General features: G+C 37.3%; 1 protein-coding gene across 4 annotated transcripts in view; it reads left to right on the top strand.

Moving 5' to 3' along the window:
* Positions 1–13,363, top strand: part of c4h2orf76 (chromosome 4 C2orf76 homolog) — a 27,737-nt gene extending 14,374 nt beyond the window's left edge. For 3 of the 4 annotated variants that reach the window (XM_059966323.1, XM_059966322.1, XM_059966321.1), the window contains exons 2-6: positions 1,129–1,285; positions 4,762–4,812; positions 5,857–5,894; positions 6,860–6,941; positions 13,004–13,363. In XM_059966323.1, coding sequence (XP_059822306.1) covers positions 1,153–1,285; positions 4,762–4,812; positions 5,857–5,894; positions 6,860–6,941; positions 13,004–13,080 — 381 coding nt within the window. In that variant the 5' untranslated portion in view covers positions 1,129–1,152 and the 3' untranslated portion in view covers positions 13,081–13,363. Of the gene's footprint in view, positions 1–1,128; positions 1,286–4,761; positions 4,813–5,856; positions 5,895–6,859; positions 6,942–7,762; positions 7,879–13,003 lie in introns of all 4 variants that reach the window. The other variant, XR_009511549.1, reaches the window with a different exon arrangement.

Below are 13,363 nucleotides of genomic sequence, written 5' to 3'. Positions count from 1 at the left end.
TTTTGGTTACTAGTATGGAGGCTAGTGCCCAGGATGGAGCTGACTGATATTTCAAGTTTCTGCAACTTAATTCAATCTTGTTGCATAGCCCCCCGCCCCCCCCCCACTGATACCAGACAGTGATGCACCCAGTCGCAGTTCTCACCACTACATTTGCAGAAGTTTTTAACTGATAAACAAAATCTCCTCAAACTCTGAATGAAATATAGTCACTGTCTTGCCCCCTTTTTGCAGCATCGATATGCTGGGACCAGGTAAGGCCCTTAGAGATCTTGACACACAGGACATTAAACATTATGTACATTACACTTTTAAACAATGGACAAGAATGAGAAGTGAACTTTGTATAAAACATATGGACTATATTTGTAACTTATAAAAATCTCCCCAGTTTCTCTGGTAATTAGTGTTTTAATTAAGCTGCCTTGCATTGCTATGTCTTCAAATCGAGGATGCATTAGAACTTGAGGCTCAGATTGTTGTTCAGCTTCTCAGATCTTTACTAACAGTCTTTAGTATTGCACATCACCTTTATGACCTTGATGAGTCATTATTAGCCTTATAGTCGTCTTGCTTTCTGTTCATGAGGTTTTTTTTAAGTTAAATTAACATTAAGTAGTTCTTTGAATTCAATCTGGCTAATTTTGAGGAATTTTAATTATTTCAAAATATGCTTATTTCATTTTTTCAAATATTTTGTAAGTATAAAATACATGCAACATTCCCTCTTTTTAAAATGGCTACTGACTAACTATTGCACTAAGCAGGAAATTTCAACATAGCTTGAGAACTGCGCGGCACTTCAAATGTTATTTTTGTGATTTGCATACTATGCATATTTAGAATGAAAATGGAAAAATCACACACCTTTGATTTTATTTATTAATTGAAGAGTATAATGGAATACAGTCCAACAAAGAAAATCTTTCCTGTTTCGTAATTGTTTTCTAGCTGCAAGGCAACGAAGGTTATGTGAGCAGGAGCATTTCAGTTACTGTAAGGCAGTACACCCGCGTAGCTTAGAGGAACAGTGATTGCTTGTAAAAGTGTAATATTTTTAATTTGCAGTGTAATCACAAATACCTCATTAAAAAGTGGAATTAGTGAATTTTTTCCTTCAAATTATAGGTTTAAAGTTAATGACTTCTGAAAATGACTTCTGAAAAAATAACTGTTACTATTCGTCTGGTTCGTTCCTTTGAATATCGCAATTTCAAGCCAGTGGTTTATCATGATGTTGATGTAAACCAGTCTGTAAAGGAATTCCTTGCCTTTCTCCAGAATGGTGAGCTAAATATCTGTTCTGTGTTTTGTTATAATTATGCATTGCTCTTAGTTTTAAGATGATATGCATTCTACTATCAATGTACATTCAAATCTTTTTTAAGGAAAGATGTCTCATTTAAAATCTCTGCTAATACAGTATTATCACCAACTACAAAGTAAAATAAGGTTAGTTACCTCTTAACAGCTTGTGCGCTCTTGCACTAAAAGTTAGTGACTGCACGGTCAGTTGCCATGCTTTTTTAACAGTGAATTTTTTTCTCAGGATAAAAATGGTAGTTATTGGGCTATGCAGATTGGACATTTTGACCCGGGAGGAAAGAGATAACCAGCTGTCTGCTCTGTCAGTGCTGCTCAGTCTTAAACTGCTATCAGATCTCCCCCTCCCCTCCCCTCAGATCTGCCCAGCCTTGTAGCACATGCCCTCTATCTCTGCACGCTCTCCAATGCTTCCAAATAACTTCCTATAATGGGATGACCAGAACTGAATGCAATACTCCAAATGAAACCTGATTAAGTTTTACGTAGTTTCAACATGAATCTTGAATGCAATCCTTTGACTAATAAAGGCAAGCATGCTATATACTTTCTGTACCACCCTATCAACTTGTGAGGACACTTTCAGGAAGCTATAGACTTGGACCCTAAAAATCCCTTTATACGTTAACACTGATGGGTCCTGTGACTAAAAGTTCTGTCCATTTATAGAGCTGTCAGTTTAAACCTTTGGATCCAGAATCATCAGGTTCAGGGTTTGATGATGATGATACTCTTTGGAATAGCATGGCCTCCAGCATTGATCCTGAGGGCAACTCATTAGGATCAGTGCAGCTAACACACAAAATGAATGCTGGAGGGACTCAGCAGACCAGGCAGCATCTATTGGGGGGGGGGGGGGAAGGGGAATGTATAGATGATATTTCGGGCCAAGACGTCGACTGTACTTTCTTCCGTAGATGCTGCCTGGCCTGCTGAGTTCCTCCAGCATGTGTTACTTGAATTTCCAGCATCTGCAGATTTTCTCTTGTTTTTGATAGGATCAGTGCAGCCTTTGGGTCTCATTAACTTTAACCAATGCTCACTTTGTGATCGTTAGTATTGTAGACTTGGTTTACTGCTTTCTCTGTAAGTTTTCAGTGTCTTTTGTGAAAATGGATGCATTGTTTTTCTGCTATTTCCTTAATGCAAAATATTATTTCTCATGTCTTTGTAAGGGTCCATTATTAACTTCAGCTAATTTTTCCTTTCATATTTGTATGAATGTTTTTTTATTTTGCTAATTCATTTTCATAATTGGCTTTTTGGAACAAATTATTTTGGGCTTGACCTGGCTGCAGAGTTGATTTTATTCCCTCCATGGTTGGCGTCAGTCTCAAAATAAAGGGTCCGCCATTGATGACAGCCTTCATTAAGCCTTCATGGCATTCTTAGGTGAAAATTCCAAAGATTTTAGCTGAAAAAAAAATTCTCAATTGCTGAGTCTGGTCAAGATGGGAATGATTGGATATTTTAGTATGAAGCAAATCAAGTGATCTGAAGGTTAGTGCAGTAAAATGGCACTTTGATCTTATTGCATGGCAGAGGACATAAGAGGGATTGTATGGCTTACTCATCTAATTTTTTTTTTGTTTCCTGTTCTTTGTTCCTCTTTCTGAATTGTGAAATATTCCCAAACCATAGGCTTTACTTCTGTCTCTATTAATATGCTTTTCCTTTGTAATACACCATTAGTTAACTTGATAGTCATGCCTCGGCTAGTTTACCTGTTTTAGTTTATCTTAAAGGGATAAGTTACTTATTTTAAATGTTAACCTTGCTTTTTTTTTAAGCTGTTAAATCTGTTAAGGTAGTTTCCCAATCTACATAGCCAACCTTGTGACATTACTGTTTGCTTTATTTTGATTTCAGACCCTAACATGATTAAGCTGCCAAAGGCCTTGAACAGACTGACCATCAATACTTCCTGTACACATTATCTAAAGGCATCTGTTCCCTCACTGGTTTATTGATATACTGATCATTTAACAAAATAAATCTTTGTATACTTCTCCACACTATTCCTGCTCATTCTGTTTTACAAGTATGTATTAAATTCAATTTGTTTAATTGTCATTCACCCATAGATGAATACAGCTAAACGTGACAGCGTTACTCCAGGGCCACAGTCGCACAGCTCAATGCACACGTAGCGCATACACGATTTCAAGCACATAAAGATTTAAGTAAGATACAGCCACACAAAAATGATAGTCCAGACCCCAGCCAAAATACAGCTTGTCTTCTGCCGAACAAATATGGGGGGGGGCAGACCGACTCTAGTTAGTGCACTGGCTCTGACGCCTCGCTCCTGGCTGCTGTAAATAGGTGACACTGTGGCTTGAGGCCTCATCCTCGCACATAGAAGATATCAGTAAAAAATCAGTAAAAATGTATGTAGATTAGTGTCCCAAGTTGCAGCTCTTAATTTTCTGATCTGTCTTGTGTACTGCATGATTGCTGTTGTTAGGGGTCCTGTATACAACCTTCAAATTATTTCTGCCTGTAGGGGCCATGCATTTATATTCCAGTTGCATTGTATTCTTTGTTGCGTGTTTATTATAGTAGTTACTCACGTGTGGGGCATGGTAAAAGCAAAGGGTTTAATTGCATAAGCATGCTGAGTTCTGGAAAGTTTAGCGCTGGGGCCCATCGGGTGTCATATCTTTTGCTGGCTGCTTAATTACATTTGAAACCACTTAACTCTACTTAACTTTGCTTAGGCATGTTTAATATTGCTGGTTTTAGTTTCCTAAGTTGCATCACTTTGATATTGTAGGTTTTGCAAGTTGCTCATAAAGGATCAAATACATTTTTTCAACTTTTTTAATATTATTATTGGATTGATTGGAGGAGGTGTCATACAGGATAACTCCGTGTGCTTGGTTTCTAGCAGCGGTATTGGTTTGTTCGAGTTGTTGCTATATTGTCTTTTGCTGTAGGCTCTACTTAAACTAGGGGTTCCCAGCCTTTTGTATGCCATGGACCAATACCATTAACTGATATTGTCCTTTTTTTAAAAAAAAATGGGTGGATCCTTCCTCTTTAGATCTTTCATTCTGTTCATATTAAGATTATTCTACTTCCTTTTCCATTTTGCCTAAAAGTAGCCTGGATTTTCCATGCAACTATGTCTTTGTAATGGTTGTTAGATAGTGCCCTTTCTTGATGATTTATTGCAAAGCTTTGAAATCCTTTGTACTTAAGTATGCAGGGGTTCCCAACAGTTTTTATTCCATGGACGCCTACCATTAATTGAGGGGTCCGTGGATCACAGATTGTGAATCCTCTTCTCTGTTAACTTAACTCATACCAAATTACGGTTGTGGCACTTTTGAGATAACTTTTGAATGGTTGCTATTGCTTGCCCTTAAGTGCTGTCACTTTTCTTTTTAGTAGTCTCTAACACTGCTTAAAATGCTTTGTTTTTGCTTTCTGTAGATATACCCTCAAAGCCTGGACTCCCGCCACCTTTTAAGAAGTATGCTTATGGTATGTTATAATTAAAGTCACTCAGTAGTTCTTATGAAGTTTGTGTGTGTTGGCTTTGGATTTTAAAGTACAGGTTCAAAGTGTATTTATCAATGTATGTATATATTTCATTCTACTCATTCGTGGTGATTGTTTACCATAATCTTTTACATAAAATGTTATTAGTAAAGTATCTAGTTGTATTTCTTGCTTTTGGAGCTGACAATAAGTAGTCGCTCGACTTCAGTAGCACCATCTTAAACTGGATGTATCTGCAGATTTTGTTGTCTTATGAAGTTTGTTTTTTTTTCCATAAAGCTGAATAGCTGATTATGCTCCTTAATCGGCCACATAGAAGGCACATAACTAAATATGTCATTTGTAACTGATAGTTTTCTGAAATAAAGTATAGTAATATTTTGAATATCAATTTTCTATGGAATATGTCATGTTCCTGGCCTTGTGTGGCTCACTATTTTTCTCTGGTATAAAGCTACTCATTTTATCTTCCCAACTATGAAAGAATTGTCATCATAAACACCCTTATTGTTGCTCTTGATTAACAGCTGCATCTTCCCACTCACTGGTTTGAGAAACAATGTGTGCTGTATTAGCTTGCCTCTCCACCATTCTCCATCTTAACAGCCTTCTTTCTGGTTTTAAACGTGAGAGAGGTTGTACAGTATCAGTTTTTTTCTACAGTGGTTTGTCCTTGGACTTCTTTCCGAAGAACTTGGGAGCATAATCAGTTATGAAAAATGAAATGGCTTTTTAAAAGGACATTTTAAGGTGGTCTCAGTTGCATCTTTTTTAAACTTTGAACTGCTAATGTAAGTATTTCATGAAATGTGATTGTTTGAGTGTCCCTTCCTATTTTCTGCTTGTTTCTCCTTCTATGCATGAGGAGAAAAACAGGCAATTTGTGGCTGAAAGGATTGATGTTCTAATACTGGTTATGGAATTAAATAGTGAAAAATTGGGACCATCAGAAATGGTGAGAAAATAGAAACATGTAATTTGCAAACAAAATTATGGTTTTATATGACTTATTTTTGTCGTCTTTAGATACATTAAAGATTATTCACCAAGCACATGGGGCAAAGGTATGTTTAAATTTTGAAATCTTTAGAATTTTTTCTGCATTCAATCTTTTGATAACTTATTGCAGTGCACTAATAAGACTATATTGTTTAGTACATAAACAGAGAACAAAAACTTTTTAAATAAAACAAGATGAATGGATAGTGGTATTCATTATCTCCTCCCCCTCACTACTGTCACTCCCTCACTACCCCATTTGAATGATCATATGCATTGTGTTGTCAAGTGAGGTGTAGTGTTTATTATTATTCTTGGGTTGTGTAGCATTTATTTAGTCTTAATTGAATTAACTACAGCAAAGTTTTGACATTGACCGAAACCATTTTTTGTTGACTGCCTATTTCAAGAGTGCTAAGAGGATTATGATTTATATTATTGAATGTTAGCTGTATCCTTGATAAATATTGTAACAATGAGATTGACCTAGAGCTGAGAATCTGCTTGTCTCCAAAGCCAACTTCTAACTTTTTAAGTATTAATCTTGTGAGAATTAAGATACAATGTTACATTCAAAACTCTAATTATGAAGGTACTTAATTTCAAAATATATTGGTTATTTGTTTTTAAGGTCACATTTTTGCATGTTTAGACTGGACCATTCTCTTGATGACATTGGTGTAATCAAGGAAACTACTTGTATAGAAGCAAATGTTGTTTTGGTATATTTGGATTAGAAGGTTAATACTTGTGTAGTGAGTCAAATCTAATGGTCCATTTTTCCAAAGAAAGATAACTTTACTAGGTTTTTGAAATAGGAAAAGAATATAATGCACAGCCAACAATATGCTGAAGGAAGTCAATGTGTTGAGTAGCATCTATTGCAAGGGAACTAGGGGGAGAGGAAGGAAACAAATTTTGTTTCCCAAGATGATAGTGACGCAAAGCATGTAATTAAACACTGGGACTCCCAAAATATTCCACTTCAATGCAGATTAACCATAGTACAGTGCATTTCATTCTTTTACAGACAAATGACCTTGTTGTAAGTTTGGATAATGATGATCAACTTGTATTAAAGGAATTAAGCACACTAAAAGAAGCAGGAGTGGGTGAGTGCTTGCAAAATTTTTTTTCGTTGGTTTGTACTTTTGGAGGTGATGATTAACGGTTAAGCGGCATTGACTGAAGGGCAGTTGGCCTTCTCATAGTCATCTCATAGTACAGTTGACCGATGGCAGTCGGACCTGACTTGATGTCCCATTGGGATCACATGTCGAATCCATTGCATAGTACATGCATCTACAATTTCAAAGGAAACTACAGCTGATGAGTACCCCTCATCTGAAATTCCAAAAACCTTGGAAAGCCAAATTTATTTATTTATTTTTGGAACCATGAGTGATGTTACAAATGGAAAATTCCACAAGGCGTGGGAAGGTTCCCAGGGGATATGCACAGGTGTCTGTGCATCACGCAGTTCTTGGGATAAGACCTCAGGCATGTAATGAGTGGAAGTTAATGAAAAATAGGAAAACAACAGCATAAAGCAAAAAGTGAAGATCTCAAATGCATTTGAAAGAGTGGATTCATCAGATTTGGAATGATCATGTGCAGCTTAACAGTATGCTGATCACGAAACCAGCAAAGATCTATCACGGCAAACTGAAAATTTAAGGTAATTGTGAACATTCAGCAGGCTGGCTGCAGACATTTAAGAAAAGGCATAGTATAACATTTTTAAGATTTTAAAGATAGTGTTTGCTTATCATGAAGCAGCAGATAAATTCATTGATATAAGAAATTCTGCAGATGCTGGAAATCTAATGACACACACGAAATGCTGGAAGAATTCAGCAGATCAGGCAGCATCCATGGAAATAAAGTAAAATATCGATGGTATACTCTAACTAATGTTTTTTCCAAAACACAGCATTGTAGATGGAGACTGAAAGCCTGCCGTTGTTCAACAACTGATTCAGGTTTTCTCCTGATGCTGCTGTGCTGCTTTTGTTGTCCTGCGCACTCTATATTTTCATTATGTTGATGGTATGTTATAATTTTTTACTGTTAAGTACACGTGTGTCATGAACGTGTGTCATAAGACAAAGACTGCTTACCAGGAGCACATAAATTCAGAGATGGAAATGATGGTGATCACAAGCTATCTCATTATACAGTATATTCTAAAGTCTGAAACACTTCTGACCTAAGTATTTCGGATAAGGGGTACTCAACCTGTAAAATCTCATCTGGACCATATAGTGAGATTTAAAAAGTAGGCATTGAGAACTTCAGTGAAGAAAATTGTTTACCAACGTTTCTTTTTGTTTACAAATTGTGTTATTTGGGCAAAGCTATATAGGAATATGTTGGGCCTGATTATGCTGGAGCAGCATGACTTGCAGTCTCAGTTATGGGGATTCAACATTTTTTAAAAATGTTTTCCATACAATATCCAGAACTACAAATTGTGATAATCTAACTGAGCCAAAAGTGGAACCACTAAGTACATCTAACAATTACAGCAGGGAAACAGGCCATCTCGGCCCTTCTAGTCTGTGCCGAACACTTTCTCTCACCTAGTCCCACCTACCTGCACTTAGACCATAACCCTCCATTCCTTTCCTGTCCATATACCTATTACATACAGAAAAAAATAAATATCACAATCCTCTTCTACCATTTAATACAATTATAGCTGACCTGATTGTAACTTTGGCTTTGTATTGCAGTTTGCCTACAGTTACCTGTCAATTCTGAACAGAAATGGGCTCATCACCCCAACTAGTACATGCTGAGCAAGATGCCCATCTGAGCTAGTGCCCTTTGACCATGTTTGCCCTATATTCCAAAAATCTTTCCTGTTCATGCATCTGTCCAATCCTCTTCCTCCTGAAGTTGACAAACAGCTCTAAGGTGCATTACTGCCACCTTCAAAACTGCAGTGTGGGTCAGGATATTTAAGTCCTATATATTGTACCAAATTCTATTTTTAAAAAATGTGCAATATTAAGGAACTGTACTATATATTTAAAGCAATAGTTCTGTGATCCTTTTCTGAAAATATTGTTAATGTTAATTTGTATTTTATTCTGTGATAACTCTAAAACCAGCCATCCCCTCTCTTGATTATATCTTGGACACCTCGCCAGTCTATGCTGAACACTTTCTTGCTGATTACAATACTCACACCTCCTATTTTGTGTCTTCATTAAAAACAATATTATTTAACCCTGAGTGCCCAAACTTCAATCCCGATATTATTTCCTCCTCCTTGCTCTTTACTGCATTCCTTGATCATCCCACTTCTTTCTGGATATGATAAAGATGTCTTCCTGTTCTCCCTTCATCCCTGTTTTCTTCACATTTTTTGATTTCACTTAATGTATTTCATTTCTCCTTTACTGTAATTTATTCGAATATCCACTTGTCATCTAGTTTCTTTGCTAATTTATCCACTTGCCCATTCACTCAAATACCAACATGTGCTGGAATCCACATAAAACATAGGCAGAATCCCATTGTTTTCAGTTTAAATAAGATTTGTATTATCTCACATAACGTTTTGTCTTGCCTCTGAATGTAAGTCTTTTAGACTCCTGATTGTTGTGCTTGAATCAGACTATATTACAACTCTCATTGGTCTCACTTCCTCCACCTACTGCAAAGCTAATAATCCAGCTGTCATTTCACCTGTCCACACTGAGAAATCATCATGCATCCTCACCTGCTTACTAACACAAAATTAGGCACTGTGAATCCTATCAGTAATATACTATTACCATTTTTAAAGCATCTGTATATATATATAGAAACATAGAAAACATACAGCACAATACAGGCCCTTTGGCAGACAAAGCTGCGCCAAACATGACCCTACCTTAGAACTACCTAGGCTTTACCCATAGCCCTCTATTTTTCTAAGCTCCATGTAGCCATCCAGGAGTCTCTTAAAAGACCCTATCGTTTCTGCCTCCACCACCGCCGCCGGCAGCCCATTCCACACACTCATCACTGTGTAAAAAAAAAAAAACACCACTTCCAAGCACCTTAAAATTATGCCCTGTTGTACTAGCCCTGGGGAAAATTCTCTGACTATCCACACGATCAATGCCTCTCATCATCTTGTACACCTTTATCAGGTCACCTCTCATCCTCCATTGCTCCCAAGGAGAAAAGTCCCCTAACTCTCAAATCATGTCCTCTCGTTTGAATCTCCCCTACTCTCAATGGAAACAGCCTATTCATGTCAACTCTATCTATCCCTCTCAAAATTTTAAATACCTCGATCAAATCCCCCCATCAACTTTCTACGCTCCAATGAATAGAGACCTAACTTGTTCAACCTTTCTCTGTAACTTAAGTGCTGAAAACCCAGGTAACATCCTAGTAAATCGTCCCTGCACTCTCTCTAATTTATTGATATCTTTCCTATAATTCGGTGACCAGAACTGTACACAATATTCCAAATTTGGCCTTACCAATGCCTTGTACAATTTTAACATTACGTATTATATGTAAATATTCATAATAATTTTTGTTTACATATGATTCAACCATATCTTGGTTTTAAAATCAATTCTCTCTTTTTCTGTCTCCTGTCAAACAATTTAAGATACACCTCTGGTGCTCAACGCAGTCCAGTTTTTTAAAGTGTTGTACCTGCCACTACCACTTGCACTGGCAGTTCATTGTAAAAGTGGTCCACTTTCTGGGTGGAAGAATTCCCTTTTAATTCCTATTAAATCTCTCCCCTCTTAATAGACCTACTTGTTCCTGATTTCCCCAACCCTGGAGTAAAAAGACTGCATTCACATTCTTTTTGCCCCTCACATTTTATTCATCTCTCATTCTTCTAAATTCCAATTTAAAAACCCAACCTTACTTGCTCACTCATCCACCAAGTCATTCATGTTTTTTTATAATTTTTTTTTCCAAATTTAAAAAAAATCTACCTTTATTTATTGATTGAGATGCAGCACAGAAACGCCTCTTGCAGCCATTGGGGCAGTGCCATCCAGTAACACCAGATTTAACCCTCGCCTAATCATGAGGCAATTTACAATGACCAACTAACCTACCAACTGATACGTCTTTGGATTGTGGGAGGAAACCAGATCACTCGGAGGAAACCAACGTGGCATGGGGAGAACATACAAGCTCCTCACAGGCAGTGGTGGGAATTGAACCCTGGTCACCGGTACTGTAAAGCATTGTGCCAACCACTATGCTACTGTGCTGCCCTCTGACCCTTGTGAAAGGACTTTCCAAACACTGATTCCTTCAAAGAAAATTGACTTGCGTCTGTCTTAAATGGACAAACCTCTACCACATGTTTTGGATCTGAAACATTAGTTCTATTTCTCTTCCTACAGTTCTGACTTGAATTGCTGAATATTTTCTGATTTTATTTTAGATTTCCAGCATTTGCATGTTTTTTGATATCTTTTCCCCCATCCTATTTGTAAACACTCAACCCATAGTTCCCACAAGATAAGACATCCTCTCTGCATGCAGCTCGACAAGCCCTTCAGATACCTTGTGTCCTTAACTCTGGTGGATTATAAGCTCAGCCTGTCCAACCTTTCTTTCACAAGGCAACCTACCCATTTTGGGTATCAGTCACATAAACCTTTCCTGAGCTGTTTCCTTAAGAAAGGCCAATAGTGTACAGCTCTCCAGTGTGATCTTGACAACTAATGCACCACTTCTCCATCTTTGCATTGAATTCCGCTTATGGGTAAGTAATAGCTTTCCTGCGTTGCCGAATCTATAAATTCTTCAGTCCATGCCTTTTTGTCTACTTCACAGGACTGCAGCCTCTATTTAGATAACATTTTCTTTCTTGTGGAAATGAACAATTTTATAACTTCTCACATATTCCACCATTCAGTACATTGTCTTTGTAGTGTCCTTGTGACCTCTTCACAACTTGCATACCTACACTTTATGCTATCTACAAATTTAGCAGTATGCTTTGTATCTTCTTTGATTTCATTGATGCCCCTGTGCTGTAACTTGTGTAACTTGCCACACATTACCTGTTTCCAACCAGGAAAAGACCCACTTCTGCCTGCTGTTTACTGTGAACCAGTCTTATGCTCACATCAGCATAACTTTCTACACAGTGAAATTGATTTGTCTTCAATAACCTTTGATGCCAACCCTTATCAAATATCTTCTGTTAATCTATATTCTGCATTCACTGTTTTCCTGCATGCACAGTGGAGTGGGAAGGGGTTGGGAGCCCGAGAAGGAGCTGGACACTCGCAGGGTAGCAAGGTAGGGGTCTGAGCAAAAATGTGGGCAGGATCATGTACCTGGGTGCTCAAAGACAATTAAGATATGTTTAGAATCCATAGATGTGAGTGTAGATGCCTGTGCATTCATGCCTGATCTTTGTTATCTTGGACCTCCATGTTACTTGACCAAGATCCTTTAATAATGTGGGGTACTCTTATACACCACTTGGGTTTTTTCATATGGGGGTTGTTCTTCCTCTGTACTAGTCTGGAGGCAAGACTACATTACTCCCAAGGGACTGTCTAAGAGAGCAAAACACTGGCTCACTCTCTGATTATTTTTTCTTTAGCCCTTGACCTTTCCCACCTGGCTTCACCTATCACTTTCCATCTAGTATCCTTCTGCCCACCCATCTTCCCCCTTAGTCCTTAAGAGGTTTCTCAGCCTGAACCATCGACTGTTTATTATAATGTCCATAGATGATGCCCGATCTGCTGAATTCCTCCAGTATTTTGTTTGTATTGCTCTGGATTTCCAGCATCTGCAAACTTTGTGTTTTAAGATTGGAAATCTGAAATAAAAGCATCTTAGAAGTTGTGATCAGGCAGCAGCTGTGCGGGGAGGAACTGGTAACACATTAGTGCAGGGATTTCCAACCTTTTCTATGCCATGGACCCCTGGCATTAATTGAGGGATCAGTGAACCCAGGTTGGGAAACCCTACTTTAGTTGAATAATCCTTCAACTAGGATTTTGATGAAAAATCATTCATTGACAGATGTTTTAAAACCAGATTCAAGATGCTTGCCAGTCTGGTGTGGAACATCTGCCATGTTCCTCCTGTTAAAGTCACAAAATGACTTCTGAATGGTTTTATTTTGAATGGAAGTGGTTTGTACAGCATTTTATTTTTATTTTTTGTTTTGCAGCTCAAGAAACTGAAATGGCTTTTTTTAAGAAAGAAGATTATGAAACTTTCAAAAAGAATCCTGTAATGAACTGGTGACAATAATAAGATTAAATAACCAGAAATATGACATTCTATGAATGTGTTGAGAGGATTGTACACATAAAAGAATTTTTTTCTTTCCTGTTTAAATATTATTTGTGAAAACATGCATTTTAATTTGTCTGGTTTATTTGTATTATTTCACTATTTTTACCAATTGAGCAGTTATGTACACTTTTGTAAAGATCAACTTTATTCACCATTTATGTAGCTGTATTAGGAATTTGCTGTGGTGCAACAAAATTCAAATATTAAAAATAAAGTATTATAAAAAGTTAAA

The sequence above is a fragment of the Hypanus sabinus genome, chromosome 4 (assembly GCF_030144855.1).
Source record: "Hypanus sabinus isolate sHypSab1 chromosome 4, sHypSab1.hap1, whole genome shotgun sequence".
NCBI lineage: Eukaryota > Metazoa > Chordata > Chondrichthyes > Myliobatiformes > Dasyatidae > Hypanus > Hypanus sabinus.
Note: the sequence above shows the minus strand (reverse complement) of the source record. Positions and strands in the feature narration are given on the sequence as shown.